The sequence below is a fragment of the Scyliorhinus canicula genome, chromosome 1, assembly GCF_902713615.1.
Source record: "Scyliorhinus canicula chromosome 1, sScyCan1.1, whole genome shotgun sequence".
Taxonomy (NCBI): Eukaryota; Metazoa; Chordata; class Chondrichthyes; order Carcharhiniformes; family Scyliorhinidae; genus Scyliorhinus; species Scyliorhinus canicula.
The window spans coordinates 84,017,690-84,037,146 of NC_052146.1; the positions used below are offsets into that span (position 1 = coordinate 84,017,690).

Here is a 19,457-nt window from a genome sequence, read left to right on the forward strand (position 1 = left end):
AAATGGCACTCGGTGCAAGAATATCTTCCAAGATCTCCTTTGCCATTAAATGTGTACAGAATTATTTGATTGTTTATGTAAGAGATTAAATGTTAATATATTGAATGGACTGGGTGGCACAGTGGTTACCATTGCTGCCTCACAGCACCTGGGCCCCAGGTACAATTCTGGCCTCGGGTGACTGTGGAATTTGCACCTTCTCCCCGTGTCTGCATGGGTTTCCTCCAGGTGCTCTGGCTTCCTCCCACAGTCCAAAGATCTGCAAGTTAGGTGGGGTTATGGGGATAGGGTGGGGGAGTGGGCCTTGGTAGGATGCTCTTTTGGAGGGTCGGTGCAAACATGATGGACTGAATGGTCGCCTCCTGCATTGTAGGGGATTCTATGAGAATGCTGAGGTAGAATAAGTGGTTTTGTATTATGGAAATTGAACTTGAAATATTAATTTAAAATGAGCACAGGAGGTAACAGGATACTAGTATTAAGGGGAGGCAGTGGAGTAGTGATATTGTCACTGCATTAGTGACCCAGAGTCATAGAACATAGAACATTACAGCGCAGTACAGGCCCTTCGGCCCACGATGTTGCGCCGTCCTGTGAAACCCCTCTAAAGTCCCTCTACACTATACCCTTATCGTCCATATGCCTATCCAATGACCATTTGAATGCGTTTAGTGTTGGCGAGTCCACTACTGTTGCAGGCAGGGCATTCCACGCCCTTACTACTCTCTGAGTAAAGAACCTACCTCTGATATCTGTCCTATATCTATCTCCCCTCAATTTAAAGCTATGTCCCCTCGTGCTGGACATCACCATCCGAGGAAAAAGGCTCTCACTGTCCACCCTATCTAATCCTCTGATCATCTTGTATGCCTCAATTAAGTCACCTCTTAACCTTCTCTCTAACGAAAACAGCCTCAAGTCCTTCAGCCTTTCCTCATATGATCTTCCCTCCATACCAGGCAACATTCTTGTAAATCTCCTCTGTACCCTTTCCAATGCTTCCACATCCTTCCTATAATGTGGCGACCAGAACTGCACACAATACTCCAAATGCGGACGCACCAGAGTTTTGTACAACTGCAACATGACCTCATGGCTCCGAAACTCAATTCCTCTACCAATAAAAGCTAACACACCGTACGCTTTCTTAACAACCCTCTCAACCTGGGCGGCAACTTTCAGGGATCTATGGACATGGACACCGAGATCTCTCTGCTCGTCCACACTACCAAGAATCTTACCATTAGCCCAGTACTCTGCCTTTCTGTTATTCCTTCCAAAATGAATCACCTCACACTTTTCTGCATTAAACTCCATTTGCCACCTCTCAGCCCAGCTCTGCAGCTCATCTATGTCCCTCTGTAACTTGTAACATCCTTCTGCACTGTCCACAACTCCACCGACTTTAGTGTCATCTGCAAATTTACTCACCCATCCTTCTACGCCCTCCTCCAGGTCATTTATAAAGATGACAAACAGCAACGGCCCCAAAACAGATCCTTGTGGCACACCACTAGTAACTGGACACCAGTCAGAGCATTTCCCATCAACCACCACCCTTTGTCTTCTGTCAGCTAGCCAATTTCTGATCCAAACTGCTAAATCACCCTGAATCCCATGCCTCTGTATTTTCTGCAATAGCTGACCGTGGGGAACCTTATCAAACGCTTTACTGAAATCCATATATACCACATCAACTGCTTTACCTTCATCCACCTGTTTGGTCACCTTCTCGAAGAACTCAATGAGGTTTGTGAGGCACGACCTACCCTTTACAAAACCATGTTGACTATCTCTAATCAAATTATTCCTTTGCAGATGATTATACATCCTATCTCTTATAAACCTTTCCAAGACTTTTCCCACAACAGAAGTAAGGCTCACTGGCCTATAGTTACCGGGGTTATCCCTACTCCCCATCTTGTACAAGGGGACAACATTTTCTATCCTCCAGTCCTCTGGCACTATTCCTGTAGACAAAGATGACTTAAAGATCAAAGCCAAAGGCTCAGCAATCTCCTCCCTAGCTTCCCAGAGAATCCTAGGATAAATCCCATCCGGCCCAGGGGGCTTATCTATTTTCACACTTTCCAGAATCGGTAACACCTCCTCCTTATGAACCTCAAGCCCTTCTAGTCTAGTAGCCTGTATCTCAGTATTCTCCTCGACAACTTTGTCTTTTTCCTGTGTGAATACTGACGAAAAATACTCATTTAGCACCTCTCCTATCTCCTCGGACTCTACGCACAACTTCCCACTACTGTCCTTGACTGGCCCTACTCGCTTGGCTCTTCTTAGCTCTCTCTTTAGAGCCTTCCTAGCTAACTTGTAACTCTCAAGCGACCCAACTGAACCATCACGTCTCATCTTCACATAAGCCTCCTTCTTCCTCTTGACAAGTGATTCAACTGCTTTAGTAACCCATGGTTCCCTCACTCGACCACTTCCTCCCTGCCTAACAGGTACATACTTATCAAGGACACGCAGTAGCTGTTCCTTGAACATGCTTCACATTTCCATTGTGTCCATCCCCTGCAGTTTTCCTCTCCAGGCGATGCATCCTAAGTCTTGCCTCATCGCATCATAATTGCCTTTCCCCCAGCAATAACTCTTGCCCTGCGGTTTATACCTATCCCTTTCCATCGCTAAAGTAAACATAATCGAATTGTGGTCACTATCACCAAAATGCTCACCTACCTCCAAATCTAACACCTGTCCTGGTTCATTACCCAGCACCAAATCCAATACGGCCTCGCCTCTTGTTGGCCTATCTACATACTGTATCAGGAAACCCTCCTGCACACATTGGACAAAAACAGATCCATCTAAAGTACTCGAACTATAGTGTTTCCAGTCAATATTTGGAAAGTTAAAGTCCCCCATAACAACTACCCTGTTATTTTCGCTCCTATCCAGAATCATCTTTGCAATCTTTTCCTCTACATCTCTGGAACTTTTCGGAGGCCTATAGAAAAGCCCTAACAGGGTGACCTCTCCTTTCCTGTTTCTTAACTCAGCCCATACTACGTAAGTATTCGAGTCCTCATCAAATGTCCTCTCAGCCACCGTAATACTGTCTTTGACTAACAATGCCATCCCTCCCCCTCTCTTACCACCTTCCCTGAACTTACTGAAATATCTAAACCCCGGCACCTGCAACAACCATTCCTCGCCCTGCTCTATCCATGTCTCCGAAATGGCCACAACATCGAAGTCCCAGGTACTAACCCATGCCGCAAGCTCACCCACCTTATTCCGGATGCTCCTGGCATTGAAGTAGACGCACTTTAGACCACCTTCCTTCCTGCCGGTACACTCCTGCAACTTTGAAACCTTACTCATGGCCTCACTACTCTCAGCTTCTTGTGTACTGGAGCTACAATTCAGGTTCCCAATCCCCTGCTGAACTAGTTTAAACCCTCCCGAAGAGCATTAGCAAACCCCCCCCTCCCCCCCCCCCCGAGGATATTAGTACCCCTCTGGTCCAGGTGTAGACCATCCCGTTTGTAGAGGTCCCACCTACCCCAGAATGAGCCCCAATTGTCCAGGAATCTGAAACCCTCCCTCCTGCACCATCCCTGCAGCCACGTGTTCAACTGCTCTCTCTCCCTATTCCTTGACTCGCTAGCACGTGGCACGGATAACAACCCAGAGATAATAACTCTGTTTGTTCTAGCTCTAAGTTTCCACCCTAGCTCCCTGAATTCCTGCCTTACACCCCATCCCTTTTCCCACCTATGTCATTGGTACCTATGTGGACCACGACTTGGGGCTGCTCCCCCTCCCCCTTTAGGATCCCGAAAACACGATCTGAGACATGGCGGACCCTGGCACCTGGGAGGCAACACACCAACCGTGAGTCTCTCTCGTTCCCACAGAATCTCCTATCTATCCCCCTAACTATGGAGTCTCCAATGACTAATGTTCTACTCCTTTCCCCCCTTCCTTTCTGAGCAACAGGACAGACTCTGTGCCAGAAACCTGTACCCCATGGCTGACCCCTGGTAAGTCTCCCCCCCCCCCCCCCCCCCCCCCCCAAACAGTATCCAAAGCGGTATACCTGTTACTAAGGGGTACGACCACAGGGGATCCCTGTACTGACTGCTTACCCCCAGCCCCTCTCACCGTCACCCATCTATCTTTATTCTTTGGCGTAACTACCTCCCTGAAGCTTCTATCTATGACCCCCTCTGCCTCCCGAATGATCCGAAGTTCATCCAGCTCCAGTTCCCTAACACGGTTTTTGAGGAGCTGGAGTTGGGTGCACTTCCCACAGATGAAATCAGCAGGGACACTGACGGCGTCCCTCACCTCAAACATTCTGCAGGAGGAGCATTGTACTGCCTTCCCTGACATCACCTCTAGATTTTAAAAAAAAACAAGAAAAAGAAAGGAAGAGCTTACCTGATAGTCCCCCAAACCCTGCTCCCACTGAAAGGTAAGCAAATTTAAAGGCACTCACTCACCTTCATGACAGGCCCCTGCTCCCGCTTCCCAACGACCGTGGTTTTTTTTTTTTGGTTAGAGGAGGAGGTAGGGGGGGAAACACTGATGAAGTGTTTCGGGTTTAACTGTCACTTGACAACAGCCCCTCCACAAACCACCTTCAAATTAGGCTGACCGCACTGCACGTATGCAAATTTCCACGGAACAGCCAATCAGTAGCTCTGCTCTGCTGCCCTCTGCTGGATGCTTGCCTTCACTCAAACTCCTCGGGTCTCCTTCGCAGGTACACCTTCAAATTAGGCTGACCGCACTGCACGTATGCCAATTTCCACGGAACAGCCAATCAGTAGCTCTGCTCTGCTGCCCTCTGCTGGATGCTTGCCTTCACTCAAACTCATTGGGTCTCCTTCGCAGGTACACCTTCAAATTAGGCTGACCGCACTGCACGTATGCAAATTTCCCCGGAACAGCCAATCAGTAGCTCTGCTCTGCTGGATCATGCTCTGGGGACCAGGGTTCGAATCCCACTATGGCAGGTGGTGATAGTTAAATTAAAAAAGTTGGAATTAAGTGACTCCAGACCCACAGCAATGTGGTTGACTCTTAAATGCCCTCAGGATGGGCAATAGGTGCTGGCCCAGCCAGTGGCACCCACATCCCATGAATGTATAAAAAAAAGGACTCAATTTCAAGACATGGGCAGATTATTTTCTTATAAACTTACCTTGAGTTATGTTGAAGCTGTAATTGTAGAGGTACAACCAAAACACAATTAATAGTTAAATGAGTTTAGGATTTTACAGAAATTAAAATAATGGCGCTAGAAAACTACAAAACATGAAATAAGGAGGAATTACTTGATGTATTAACTTAGCTTCCTTCATGGATTGTACCTTATCTGCCCTCTTGTGAACACTATGTAAACTCCAGATTGGTGAAAATTCCACATAAATACTCAATCTCTAAATCTCGACTACCAGTCTATTCCTTACATCAGCACTATTCACCCTCTGGCTAAATTTAGGCGTACAGTAGCATTGTAGCTAAGCTACTGCACCAGTAATGCAGAGACCTGGAATAATGGTACAGAGAAAGGAGTTCAGATTCCACCACTGCAGCTGGGGAATTTGAATTCCATTAATTAACTAAATCTGGAATTAAAAGCTAGTTTCAGTAATGGTGACCATGAAATTACAGAATTTATCATAAAACGACATCTGGGGCAGCACGGTGGCCTAGTGGTTAGCACAACCGCCTCACGGCGCTGAGGTCCCAGGTTCGAATCCCGGCCCTGGGTCACTGTCTGTGTGGAGTTTGCACATTCTCCCCGTGTTTGCGTGGGTTTCGCCCCCACAACCCAAAAATGTGCAGAGTAGGTGGATTGGCCACACTAAATTACCCCTTAATTGGAAAAAATAATTGGGTAATAAAACGACATCTGGCTCGCCAGTGTCCTTTAGGAAGGATATCTGCTGTCCTTACTCAATCTGGCCTGTGTATTATTCCAGACTCTGTGGTAACTTGAGCACAAGAAAGGAAGTTAAATCTTTTCATCAGAAAACAACAAGGTAATAATACAGTTTGGCTTCAGACACTAGCAGCAGCTAAATGCTCAAATGCACAATCTCCTCATGACTGTACTGAAAACCCGAGCTCTCAATGACGCCACAAGCGTACTTTTGGTAAGACGGCACAGTAGCACAGTACAGTAGTCCCCCGTTATACCGCGCTCCGCAATACCGCGGTTCGCGATATACGGCGGGTGGGCTTATGGACCCCAACTGTCAGCTTCCCTCTCCGGATCAAAGTGAGCCGGCCGCTGAAATTGACACTGCCGGCTGATTGGAGGGAGATTCAGTGAGAGAGGAGCAGCTCACACAGCGTCCGGAAGTGGATAGTGCAGAGCTACAGCTGGTACCTCCATAGTGGTTACGGTAGGGTGGGGGTGGCGGTGTGGAGAAAGGCCTGAACTGCAGTGGTTTGGGACCGAGGAGAGATGCGACACCCCCCCCCTGCCGCTTGTTCACAAACCACCAAGTTGACAGCCCTGACACCTAAAACTGAATCCCCGCCTTGCCTTTGAAACTGACATGCAGCGCAGGGTGCAAGCGCGTGCGGCAGATGGGGTGCAGACAGCAAGACCTTGTAAGTTCCTGGTAAGTTTCTGTGGGTTCTTTTAATTAGATCCACGATGGGGGTTTTAAATTTATTTAAAAATCTATGCATGCGCTTCCCATTGTGAGTCTACGGGTGTCTGATGTCTTCCCCCCGCCCCCCCGTAGACTCACAATGGGAAGCGCATGCATAGATTTTTAAATAAATTTAAAACCCCCATCGTGGATCTAATTAAAAGAACCCACAGAAACTTACCAGGAACTTACAAGGTCTTGCTGTCTGTACCCCATCTGCCGCACGCGCTTGCACCCTGCGCTGCATGTCAGTTTCAAAGGCAAGGCTGGGATTCAGTTTTAGGTGTCAGGGCTGTCAACTTGGTGGTTTGGGAACAAGTGGCAGGGGGGTGTCACATCTCTCCTCGGTCCCAAACCCCTGCAGTTCAGGCCTTTCTCCACAATGGGAAGCGCATGCATAGATTTTTAAATAAATTTAAAACCCCCATCGTGGATATCCGCGGCTCGGATGCAACGCGGGTGGCTGTCTTGGACCCCAACACCCGCGTTATAAAGGGGGACTACTGTATCATAGTACCGTGGGCGGCACAGTAACACAGTGGTTAGTACTGTTGCTGCACAGCGCCAGGGACCTGGGTTCAATTCCTGGTAGGGTCACTGTGAGGAGTCTGCACGTTCTCCCCGTGTCTGCGTGGGCTTCCTCCGGGTGCTCCAGTTTCCTCCCACAAGTGCCGAAAGACGTGCTTGTTAGGTGAATTGGACATTCTGAATTCTCCCTCTGTGACCCAAACAGGTGCCGGAATGTGGCGACTAGGGGCTTTTCACAGTAACTTCATTGCAGTGTTAATGTAAGCCTACTTGTGACGCTAATAAAGATTATTATAAAGACATGCATATATATATACCGTATATACTTGCGTATCATTCGATCTCGCGTATCATGCGACCCCTAAATTTTCGTCCCCAAAACATGATTTTATGTTATACCTCATGTATCATGCGAGTCACTTTTTTTGGAAATTAATTTTGGAAACTAAAACTTCCAAATGGTATCATTGTGTGTGGCTTCTGCAGAGTGGATTCTGCTGTGAAAGCTGTTCGCGATTCAAACAGCTTTCCAGCTGGCTTTACTAGCGTCGTTCAGCCACTTGCCATTTCCATTCATAAAAACATGAATGGAAACGTCAAGTGGCTGAACATCTTCCCATCAGAATGCTGTGGTCAAAATCTGAAGAGTAGTATTCTGATGGGAAGATGTTTAGCCACTTGACGTTTCCATTCATGTTTTTATGAATGGAAACGGCAAGTGGCTGAACGACGCTAGTAAAGCCAGCTGGATGCTATGTGACTTATCTTGGCCAGCATTTCACACCCGCGATTTTTGTACCTCGCGTATCATGCGACCCCCGAAATTTAGGCTTCAAATTAGGTGCCCAAAAGTTGCATGTTACGCGAGTATATACGGTATATAAATCAAATAAGAAGATACTTCAAATAAGATGCTTATTAAAACACTCAGTAATATGGTTAATTCTTAACTGTCCATTTTATTCATTTGTGTGATATGGATATCACTGGCAAGGCCAGCATTTATTGCCCATCTCGAATTGCCCTCGAGAATGTAGTGGTGAACTGTCTCTTGAACTGCTTTCAACTGGTGTAAGTACACCTATAACAGTGTTCAGAAGGGAGTTTCAGGATTTTGACCCAGCGACAGTGAAGGAATGATGATATAGTTCCAAGTGAGAATAGTGTGTGACTTGTAGGGGAACTTGTAGCTAATGATGTTTCCACATGCGCTGCCCTTGTTTTTCCAGACTGTAGAGGTTGTAGGTTTGGAAAATGCTGTCAAAGGAGCCGAGGTGAGTTGTTGCAGTACATATTGCCGATACTGCAACACTGCACACCAGTGGTGAGGGGAAATGAATGTTTAACCTGTTTTGTCCCGGATGGTTTCCCCCTTCTTGAGAGTTGTTGGAGCTGTGCTCATCCAAGCAAGTGAAGATGACTTAATCACATTCCTAACTTTTGCCATGTAGATGGTTGTCAGGATCTGCAGAGCCAGGAGGTGAGCCTCCAGCCTTCCCTTGTAATCACAGCATTTATATGGTTGGTCCAGTTCAGTTTCTGGTCAATGGTGACCCCCAGGATGTTGATGGTGAGAGATTTTGCAATAGTAACATCATTGAATGTCAAAGGGAGATAAGTTTGTGGCAGTTGTGTGGTGCAAATGTTACCTGCCTCTCATCAGCCCAAGCCTGAATGTTATCCAGTTTTTGCTGCCTGGGGCCACTGACTGTTTCATATCTGAGGGGTTGTGAATGGTAGTGAACACTGCAATTGCCAGTGAACATTCCCACTTATGATCTTATGTTAGAGGGAAGATTTCTGAAGCAGCTGATGATGGGTGAACCGGGGACACAGCCCTGAGTAACTTCTTCACTGACAATAACTCTGGGGCTGAGTTGATTGGCTGACAAAAGTCCTAACTTGTTTTTTTGTGGGAACTTTTTCCCCGATTCCAGGTGACTCAATTTAGTTAAGGCTCCATGGTGCTGTCAATTGCTGTCTTGGTATCAGGGGCACACATGCCTCCCTGTTGGAATTCAGCTCATTTGTCTCTGGGTCAAGGCTATAATGAGGTCTGGAGTTGAGTGTTCCAGGGGGAACCCAAACTGAGCATCGATCAACAGCTCGTCAGTGATTAAGTGCTGCATTCCTTGATATTACTAATGATGAAGCTTAGTTTGGTGGGGTGGTATTGGTGAGTCGATTTGTCCTGCTTTTTGTAGACAGGACATTACTGGGCAATTTTTTACATTGTCAGGTAGATGCCAGTGTAGCTGTACTGAAGCTGCTTGGCTCTGGGTTTAGGCAATTCTACAGTATATGTCGCACTGCACCTGGAACATCAGGGTCCATAGCGATTGCTGTATGTGTTAACTCTAAAATGACCTAGCAAGTCATTCAAGATGACTGCTCGGTGCCACCTTATGAAGGGTAATTAGAGATGGGCACCACCCACATCCTGTGAATGAGTGAAAGAAATTCTCTCCCTTGTTTTTTTTCCTTCACCCTCAACCCTAGCAGCATAGAAATTGTAAATATAGATTCAAACCCATTATTTTTAAGGTGCAATTTAGCGTGTCCATTCCACCTACCTGCACATCTTAGGGTTTAGGGGGTGAGACCCACCCAGACATGGGGAGAATGTGCAAACTCAACACGCGGCCGGGATCAAACCCAGGTCCTTGGCTCCGTGAGGTAACAGTGCTAACCACTGCACCACCATGCCACCCTCAAATCCATTCCTAATTCTATTATTGTCAGTTTGTTTATGAAGGAATTAGTTAATTGGATCAAGGCAAATCAATGAGCCAGATTGAAAACTAGCTTAGCTCTACAAAACACATGATGATAAATGGAAAAGCTATGACTCAGAGACAGTTCCACGCAAATCTGTCTCAGTCCCTGATGTTGCTACGAGACAGGAATGATTTGAAGATATTATTTCTTGTAATGATTGTAATCTAGTTATTTTCTTGAGTCTTTTTATTCTTTCATGATATGTGGACGGGGTGCGGGTCTCACTCGTGCCTGACACTGTGTCACTCCTCGCCCCCTCTGTCGGACTCCTGGAACTGGCATATCATAATTGAAGGTTCTTTTAATTTTCTGTCTCCGTAGATAGTTCAGGCAGTGCCCTATTTGTCCCCCGCCTTCACGAACACTTTGACTCCCTCCTTGCCCACCACACTCTCCACCACCCCCCTTCCTTTCCCTTCTGTTGTTACAGAGGCAAGGGTATCTGGTCTCCCCAGCACAAAGTTTAGTGCTTGTACCATTTTTTTTTTTGTGGAAACGTGGTGTGAACTGTTTTAATAATCAGGGTATCTACCCCTCTCCTACCTGTACATTGGTACTGAGGAGAGGGTACCCTGTTTCTCCAACTCAAAATTACTGTTTGTGCCGTTTGGCCTTGTATATATTTTTTACTGTTTTATTAAAAAAATATGGGCGTCACTGGCAAAGCTAGCGTTTGTTGTCCATTCCTAATTGCTCTTGAACTGAGGGCCATTAAGAGTCGACCATATTTTTGTGGGAGTGTAGCCTCATGCCAGACCAAGTAAGGACAGCAGATTTCCTTCCCTAAAGTTCAGTGATGAACCCGATGGGTTTTTACAACGATCGATGTTAGCTTCATGGTATCATTAACTGAGACGAGCTTTATATTCCAGGTTTATTAATGTGAAGTTAAAATTATACCAGCTTCCTTGGTGGGTTTTGAACCCATGTTCCCAGAGCATTAGTGTGGATTCCTAGCCCAGTAACGTAGGTGAAAAATACAAAAGTTAAATGGCACTCAAAAAGGCAAACAAACTGAGTTGAGGAACCATGAAGATGTACAAGAATTTTAGTGATGGTCATGCCAACCTTAAGAAAATCCATAGTGGAACAAGGAACATGAAATAGGTACACAAGAAAGCAATGTCTGAAAAGTTCCAGCAAACGATCAATAATTTCCTCTATCTCCAGCTTTGCTAACATCCAATTTAAAACTTGGCAAAATCAGAACGTCAGAATACATCTCAGTTACTTAATGATCAAATATTATTCAGCATCTCTGGTATGCTCTAGAATAGACTAGTCAAACGTGAAATAAACAGTAAATACTGAACATACTCAACCGGTTAGGCAGTATGTGTTCAGAGAAACAGTTAATGTTTCAGGTTGTTGAGCACTTATCCTTCTGATGAAAGATCATTGATGGAAAAGCTAACTCTGATTCTCTCCACAGATGGGGTTGAGTGTTCCCAATTTTTTCTATTTTTAGTTTGGATTTCCAGCACCCAGTATTTTGGTTTTGTATTGGCCATTATTTCAAATTTAAGTCAAATTGTTTGCAGAAGTGTGAAAATAAATTCCTAGAACAACAAGGTATACAACAATTATTTTAAATCCTTTTCAAAACATGTTAAAGTAGTATTTTATTGATTATAATGGATTTCACTCACATGGCAGTACAACCGTAGGATTCTTGAGTATTTAGATCTTTAGAATGTTCAACATGAAGAATTAACTCTATACAGTGCAAAAAAATCAATGCAATGTTTGTACTCTTGCAGATGAATTCGTAGGGTCTTCGCCTGTCAACTCAGATTTTTACCATTTGCCACAAAGTCCGTTATCAACAGTGCAATCTCCAGTCGCGTGCTCTGTGATGGAACATTCTATAGAACTTCAGAACCAGAATATTGCTGACATTACGCAAAAGTCAATGGGATGCCAATCTGTCAACACTGTCAGCATTCCTACAGAACTCCAATTGAGAAATCAGATCTCCACTTCCAGTGAGACATCTAGATCTGAGGAGACGGTAAAAGAAATTGCTGGGAATGTGGTAGAAACCAGTGTGGAGCTGGTGGTCGAACAGGAATTGAAGCCCAAGGCTAAGGATAGACTTTCAACCCTAGACAAAGAAGCAAAAGGATCACCGAAAGATCAAAAAACAAAGGAGTTTACTGCAGTATCTGGCATAATGATTGAGGCAAAGAACACAAGCAAACTGGAGACTACAAAAGATGATGGACCAATTGATTTGAGAGTCTATGAACTCAACTCAGACAGTGGTAAATCTACACCTTCCAATAACGGAAAGAAAGGTGATTATTGGTGCAAATGGAGTATACGTGCAGAGTAAACACGGAGCGAGGATGAATAATGGAAAATAACCCACGCTAGTCTTAAAATTGTAACCAAAAGACGTTTTTTTCAAAAATTGTTCCAATTAAGTGAAAATGTAGTGTGGCCAATTCGTCTACCCTGCACATCTTTTGAGTTGTGGCAGTGAGACCCACGCAGACACTGGGAGAATGTGCAAACTCCACATGGACAGTGACCCGGGCCGGGATCGAAACTGGACCTCAGTGCCGTGAGGCAGCAGTGCTATCCACTGCACCACTGCCACCCAATAACCAAAAGAAGTTAGAAAAGTTTGACAAATTTCACTCTTTTTAATGTGATTTTTAACTAAAGCAACTTGGAGGTTATCTATTTGAGTCAAAAGTGATAGGGATCTATGAAATGGAAAGAAATTAACAGAATAAAACTTTTGCCATTTAAAAAAAAAGCATATCACAAATGAGCAAAAGCTGGGTGATTTTGGGTGCTAGGTTTTTAATGCATTGTTCCATCACTAAAATCAAAACAAATTAGGTGAAACAAAAACATCTCTCTTCTCATTTTTATTTGTTTCCAACTACAGTAAATGTCTCTAGCTCTCCGAATCAGCAATTCATCTATTGCCATTCCCCACCTTATTCCTGTAACCCTACGTATTCTTCCTTTTCCAATAATCATCTGTATGCCTTTTGATTGGACCTGCCTTTACCACACTCCAGGCAGTGCATTCCAGACCTTAATCACTCGCTGCATGGTAAAGTGTTTTTCTCGTATTGCTTTTACTTCTTTTACTAATTACTTCAAATCTTTTAAAAATAAATTTAGAGTAGCCAATTATTTTTTCCAATTAAGGGGCAATTTAACATGACCAATCCACTTAATCAGCACATCTTTGGGTTATGGGGGTGAGACCCATACAGACGCGGGGAGAATATGCAAACTCCACAGAGACAGTGACCCAGTGCCGGGATTCGAACCCGGGTCCTCAGCGCCGCAGTCCCAGTGCTAACCACTGCGCCACATGCAGCCCTAATTACTTTAAATCTGATCGATCCTTTCATGAGGAGGAATAATTTCTCCCTGGCGGGATTTAATGGAAAATAAATAGAGTCCCGTTTTTGGCACGTTTAGCGGGGTGTTGCCTGCCACTTGCAGCGCTGAGAGCGACTCCGCTATTAAACGGGACTCTGCTTCTTTTTTGGGCCTCAGTGAGGAACGCCCCGCCAAGGCCGCTCTGGACTCATTTCCTGCACTAATGAGCTCAGCTCGTCAGTGCAGGAAGAGATCGGGGCACCATTTTTAATGACATCACGATCTCTGAACACCACCCACTGCGACCTTTGGACCCCTTAACTTACCAAGTAGGGGCTCCTTGAACCCCTTGCACCTTACCTCAAGGACATGGAACCGCTGAGTCCAATCCCTGGCACAGGCAAGATGCCATCTGGACACCCTGGCATTGCCAGAGTGGCACCCAGGTGACACTGGCAGGTGACATCAGGAGTGCCAGGGTACCACCTTGCCGAGAACTCAACTACCCTGGGGCCCCCGATCGCCTAGGAGACCCCCCTCCCAAGTACCGGTATGCCTTGGCTACTGGGTCTTCGAGATGAGGGCGCTAGGTCCCGCACCTTGGGTAACTCTGGCACCGACAGATTCATGTGCGACTACCAACTCACTTGAATATGCAAATCTGGATCCGCCCATCAAGGACGTCATCCTGACCACCACGCCTGCAAAATCTCGTTCGATATCGCAAGGTGTAATTTAACGGCCTGGCCGGTTCCCGAGCCAGGTGCGATGAGGCCGGTAGATTGCATCGGTGCCTATTCTGTCCAGACCCCATCATGATTTTGAATACTTCTTTCATATCATTAGGAGCAGGAGCAGACCATTCGGCCCATCCAAGCCTGCTACTCCGTTCAGTTAGATCATGGCCGATCTTCTATCTGCATTATCTCCATATCTGTTGATATCATTCGAATCTGTCAATTTTCTATCTTGAACATGCCAAATGATTGAGCCTCTGCAGCCCTCGGGATAGAGAATTCCAATGATTCACCACCCTCTGAGTGAAGAAATTCCTCATTTCACGCTTAAATAGCCTGCCCCTTATTCTGATTCTGTGTCCCCTTGTTCTAGATTCAACAGCCAAGGGGAGCATTCTAACACATTCACCCTGTCACTCCCTGTAAGAATGTTTTACATTTCAAATGGATCACCTCTCATTCTTCTACAATCTAGAGAGTACAGGCCCAGTCTCCTCAATCTCTCTCCATAAGACAATCTCACCATCCCAGGATTAGTCTGGTGAACCTACGTTGCACTCCCTCTATGGGAAGTACACCCTTCCTTAGATAAAGAGACCAAAACTGCGTACAGTACTCCAGGTGAGGCCTCATCAAGACGGCATGCAATTGTGTGTGTGTGTGTGTGTTTGTTTTTTTGTTTGGGGGGGGAGGGGAAAGAGAGGTGGGTCATGCCGTACTGCAGTTGGGGCGGCAGGGGGTGTGTCAGGTGTGACCGGTGTTTTAGAGTAGGGTGGGGCGGGAGTGATTCGGGCCTGTCAGGTGGGAATCGGGTTTGTGTTGGACTGGAATTGGGTGGTGAGCTTGGAAGTCGCAAATGGGGCTGGCGGGTGGGACCTGAGATGGGTAGGGTTGGGTCTGGAGTGGTGGGTCCCCTGGGGGGGGGGGGGGGCTGTTTGTGTGGGATGTCCTGTGTGAGGCTAGGTCTGTGTGTTTAAATAGTTGCTCTGGAGCTAGAAAATATTTTTTTCCTCTAACTCTTTCAGAGTAACTGTCAGAACCATCCCAAGTGAGCAATGTAATTTGCTCGAGTCGGATGGTTCTCAGCCCAGCGCAATTGCCCAGAGGCAGTTGGCACTTCTCGGTAATTGCTGGGTGTAACCTTACGTGGGAGCCTCCTGGAGGGGGTTCCCCATCGCATCACAGGGTATCCCCTAAATGTGATGCTGGGGAACCAGGAACTTGTAGACCAGAATATTCCATCTGCCATGTCTTCCCCATTCAGTTAGCCTATCCAAGTGCCCTTGAAGCCTTCTTGTTGCATCCCCATCATGAACTTAATTTCCCACTAAATTTTGAAATATTATATCTGGTCCTCACATCCAAACCATTTATTTGGGCTGTGAACAGATTTGGTTCGCAGCAGCCTCAAATAATTTTGTTTTTAGTGCTAAATTTTTATTAATACTAATTTCCTCCACTTACTAATTTTCACAAACCCCTGCCTAGTCTGCTAGTAACCTAGTATTTCTGGGTGATTTTCTGTATCTTCCTTTCTGAAGAGAGACACAAAGTAATTGTTTAGTTTCTCTGCCATTGCCCTATTCTCTGCTTTCAGTTCTCCTTTTGCTGCCTATAACGCACCCACATTTGTCTTTGCTAATTATTTTTCTTTTCACATACCATTAAATGAGAATTTACAATCTGCCTTTATGTTTCTCGTTGGCTTTGGTTTCTATTCTCCTTTTCCTTTCTTTAGCAGTTTCTTGGGCCTCCTTTGCTGGATTCAAAATTGTTCCCAATCCTCGGTCGTGCCACTTTTTCTGCCAACTTTATAAGCCACTTTAAGTTTAGTTCATCACAGTTAATTCACCTTTCCTATTGATTTTTTGTGTCTTAGAGGAATGTATATTTATTGCAGACCATATAACACTTATTTAAATACTAGCCTTTGCCTGTCTGCCATCAATTTTTTAAAGTATATTTTTCCAATCCACCGTAGCCAACTTGCTCCTCATACCTTCATAGGTTCTTGCGTTCAGATTTAAGATGCTAGTTTCAGAATGAACTATTATCACTTTCTCTAATTCCTAACGGTCCTTTTAATGCACGGTTATTAATTTGCCTTTTATCATGCTAAATCTAAAGTAGGCCGATCTCCAGTTGGTTCTTCAACATACTGCTTCATAAACCCATCTCGTGTACACTCCTGGAATTCATCCTCTGCAATTTGTATGTAAATTTAAGTCACCCATTATTACTGTATTACCCATGTTACATGCAGCTCTAATTTCCTGATTTATACTGTGCCCACCATTACATTGTTTGCTGCCCCATTCTATTTTTTAGTTTCATCCAAACTGATTCTACATCTTGATCATTTGATCTGAGATACACTCACTGATGTACTGATCCCGTCCCTCGTTAACAGTGCTACCCCGTCTCCTTTTCCTTTTTGCTTATCCTTCCTAAAGGATGTTAAAATAATGCAATAATGTTAAAGAGATAACGTTAAGGACACCCTATCTGACTATAAGCAGCATTTACAACAATGTAGATGATTTGTAGGGACAAATAACATAGCTGGTCATGATTTAATTGCCTTTACAGAGACGTGGTTATAGGGTGACCGAGACTGGGAGCTAAACATTTTAATTACATTCATAATTTGGGAAGGATAGGTGAAAACGTGGTGGGGTAGCACTGTTAATTGGTTCCTGGAATGAGGGGAGTGTCCTATGATCGGAGACTGAGTAAATGGGCTAATGTTCTTTTCAGTTTTGAAGAATGAGAGGTTATCTCAGAAACCTACTAAATTCTGAATGGGCTTGATAATCTTTATTAGTGTCACAAGTACACTGCAATGATGTTACTGTAAAAATCTGTTCGGATACACGGAGATAATTCAGAACTTCCAATTCGCGCAACAAGCACATATTTCGGGACTTGTAGGAGGAAACCCACGCAGACACGGAGAACGTGCAGACGCCGCACAGACAGTGACCCAAGCCGGGAATCGAACCAGGGTCCCTGGTTCTGTGAAGCCACAGTGCTAATCACTGTGCTGCCGTAATGCTGAGCGAGTCCGCTGATCAGGAAATCTAAAACATGGGGATACCGGCTTCGGATAAGGTCTGGTCATTCAGTACTGATATAAGGAGAAATTATGTCACTCAGAGTTGTGAATCTTTAGAATTACGTACCTAGGTTTATGATTAATCTGTATTCAGCTGAATCTAGCTGATAAGTTGACAAGAGTGCTATATTTGGTTTACACACTTCCTAGGGTTGCCAGAATAGATGTTTGGGTTCCCCCTTTGCTGGACAAACAAATGTGTGCATATTTGAGAAGAACTGATCGGACTCAGTCCCAGAAAATCCTGTGATCATAGTGTGTTGACGCTCCCTATCCAAGTGGTGTTGATACTTGTAGAACAACAACCCAGCCAGGAATCTGCATGTTCAGAAGAAAAGGATGAAATTTGGTACAGAAAGAATTGAAATTTGGTCCATAAAGAATGTTAAGCTGATTGCTAAATGCTAATAGGTCACTCAGAAAATTACTTGGAAAAGAGCCTGGGGCTTTTTGGAACTTTTCCAGTTTTTTGTCACTTGACTATTTAAAAGAAATTTGAGTTTCACATTTCTGATCACTTGCATTCTAATTAAATGTCACTTATTTCAGGGTCTAGTACGGACATCAGTGAGGATTGGGAAAAAGATTTTGATCTGGATATGACCGAGGAAGAGGTCCAGTTAGCATTGTCTCGGGTGGATATGTCAGAACAGGTACAATTCTTTGGTTGTTATTTATTGGATTGAATGCAGTGGGATTGCTTTAATGTTACTGGCAACTGCTGCCTACCTACTACTTTCCACAAGTCTAAAGAATTGATCTGTCTTGGAATTATCAGTGTCAGAAACATGGAAGCTGCAAAATAGTTTCATAGAAATTTTCCCTCTCTGCTACTGAACGGAAGGATTAGAATCATAGAATCCCTACAGTGCAGAAGGAGGCCATTCGACCCATCGAGTCTGCACCAACGCCCCGAAAGCGCATTCTACCCAGGTCCACATCCCCATCCTCCCTGCCCTATCCGTGTAACCTCGTAACCTGTCCTGCACATCACTGGACACTGAGGGGCAATTTAGAACGGCCAATTCACCTAACCTGCATATCTTTGCACTGTGGGAGGAAACCGGTGCACCTGGAGGAAACCCATGCAGACACTGAGAGAATGTGCAAACTCCACAAAAACAGTCGCCTATGCCCAGAATTGAAGCCAGGTCCCAGGTGCTGTGAGGTAACAGTGTTAACCACTGTGCCACCTTGGACTTACTTGAGGACAACTTTCAAAAATACATTTTGGACTTTTTCCTGATACTTTTGGAGTCCCTGGCTGAATTCATTTCTCGAATGGACTGATCGTTGTTTTATTAATCGTTATTAGTGTCACAAGTAGGCTCACGTTAACACTACAATGAAGTTACTGTGAAAATCCCCTAGTCGTCACATTCCGGCGCCTGCTGGGGTAGTACACAGGGAGAATTTAGAATGTCCAATTCACCGAACAAGTACGTATTTCGGGATTTGTGGGAGGAAACTAGAGCAGCCGGAGTAAACCCACGCAGACACTGGGAGAACGTACAGACAGTGACCCAAGCCGGGAATCAAACCCAGGTCCCTGGTGCTGTGAAGCAACAGTGCTGGCCACTGTGTTACCGTGCCGCCCATACTCCAAAACTAATATCTGTATTCATTATTCGGTATGTGTTCCTGCAGCCCCTGTTTAATGGTTAATGTCATCAATGGGTTATCTGCTACATTCCCTCATCGCTTAAGAGGATAATAAGATGATGCAGTGAATATAATTTAAGCTACTCAATTTATAGAATTGAATAATATACAGAAGTAAAAAGGCAAATACCAAATGTCATCAATAATTTGTACCTTTGTGGGCTTATTAGTAACATATCACTTTTTCTTGCCATCATCAAATGGCAACTCTTTTTTGAGTTGACAGTTGTGTTTTGTCTTTTTGCAATTTTTTTCAGGCATGAGGTTGCACAAGGGTAGAATAAACAATCCTGTTGGTACTGATGATTACAGGAGACTTTCTCAATCTTGTGTAGTTTAATGGCTTTTGAATGCCTGATGTGATCAAAAATACATTATTACGGGTGATTATGTTAAATAGTAATGAACAATGTCACAATATCTGGGTGTCTAACTCGTACAAGAATTATGAGCATTGTTATGATCCTTGGCCAGACTCTGGATTGTTGGGGTAAGGTAGATAAAGTTTGAGATTCAAGACGCATGCTAAGTGAACAAAGCAACAAGATTTAATGGTTTGGGAAAAACAAAAATAAACTTTACTATGCAAGGCCACAAAGATAAAACAATTTACAATATCTATCTTATAATGGTAAGGTACATGTGAATCAACAG

General features: G+C 44.6%; 1 protein-coding gene across 3 annotated transcripts in view; it reads left to right on the forward strand.

Annotated features, from left to right (window-relative positions):
• bsdc1 (BSD domain containing 1) overlaps nucleotides 1-19,457 on the forward strand; it is a 92,308-nt gene that overhangs the window by 60,475 nt on the left and 12,376 nt on the right. For all 3 annotated transcript variants that reach the window (XM_038794568.1, XM_038794587.1, XM_038794576.1), the window contains 2 exons: nucleotides 11,702-12,238; nucleotides 17,691-17,794. In XM_038794568.1, the coding sequence (XP_038650496.1) occupies nucleotides 11,702-12,238; nucleotides 17,691-17,794 (641 nt within the window). The remainder of the gene's footprint in view (nucleotides 1-11,701; nucleotides 12,239-17,690; nucleotides 17,795-19,457) is intronic.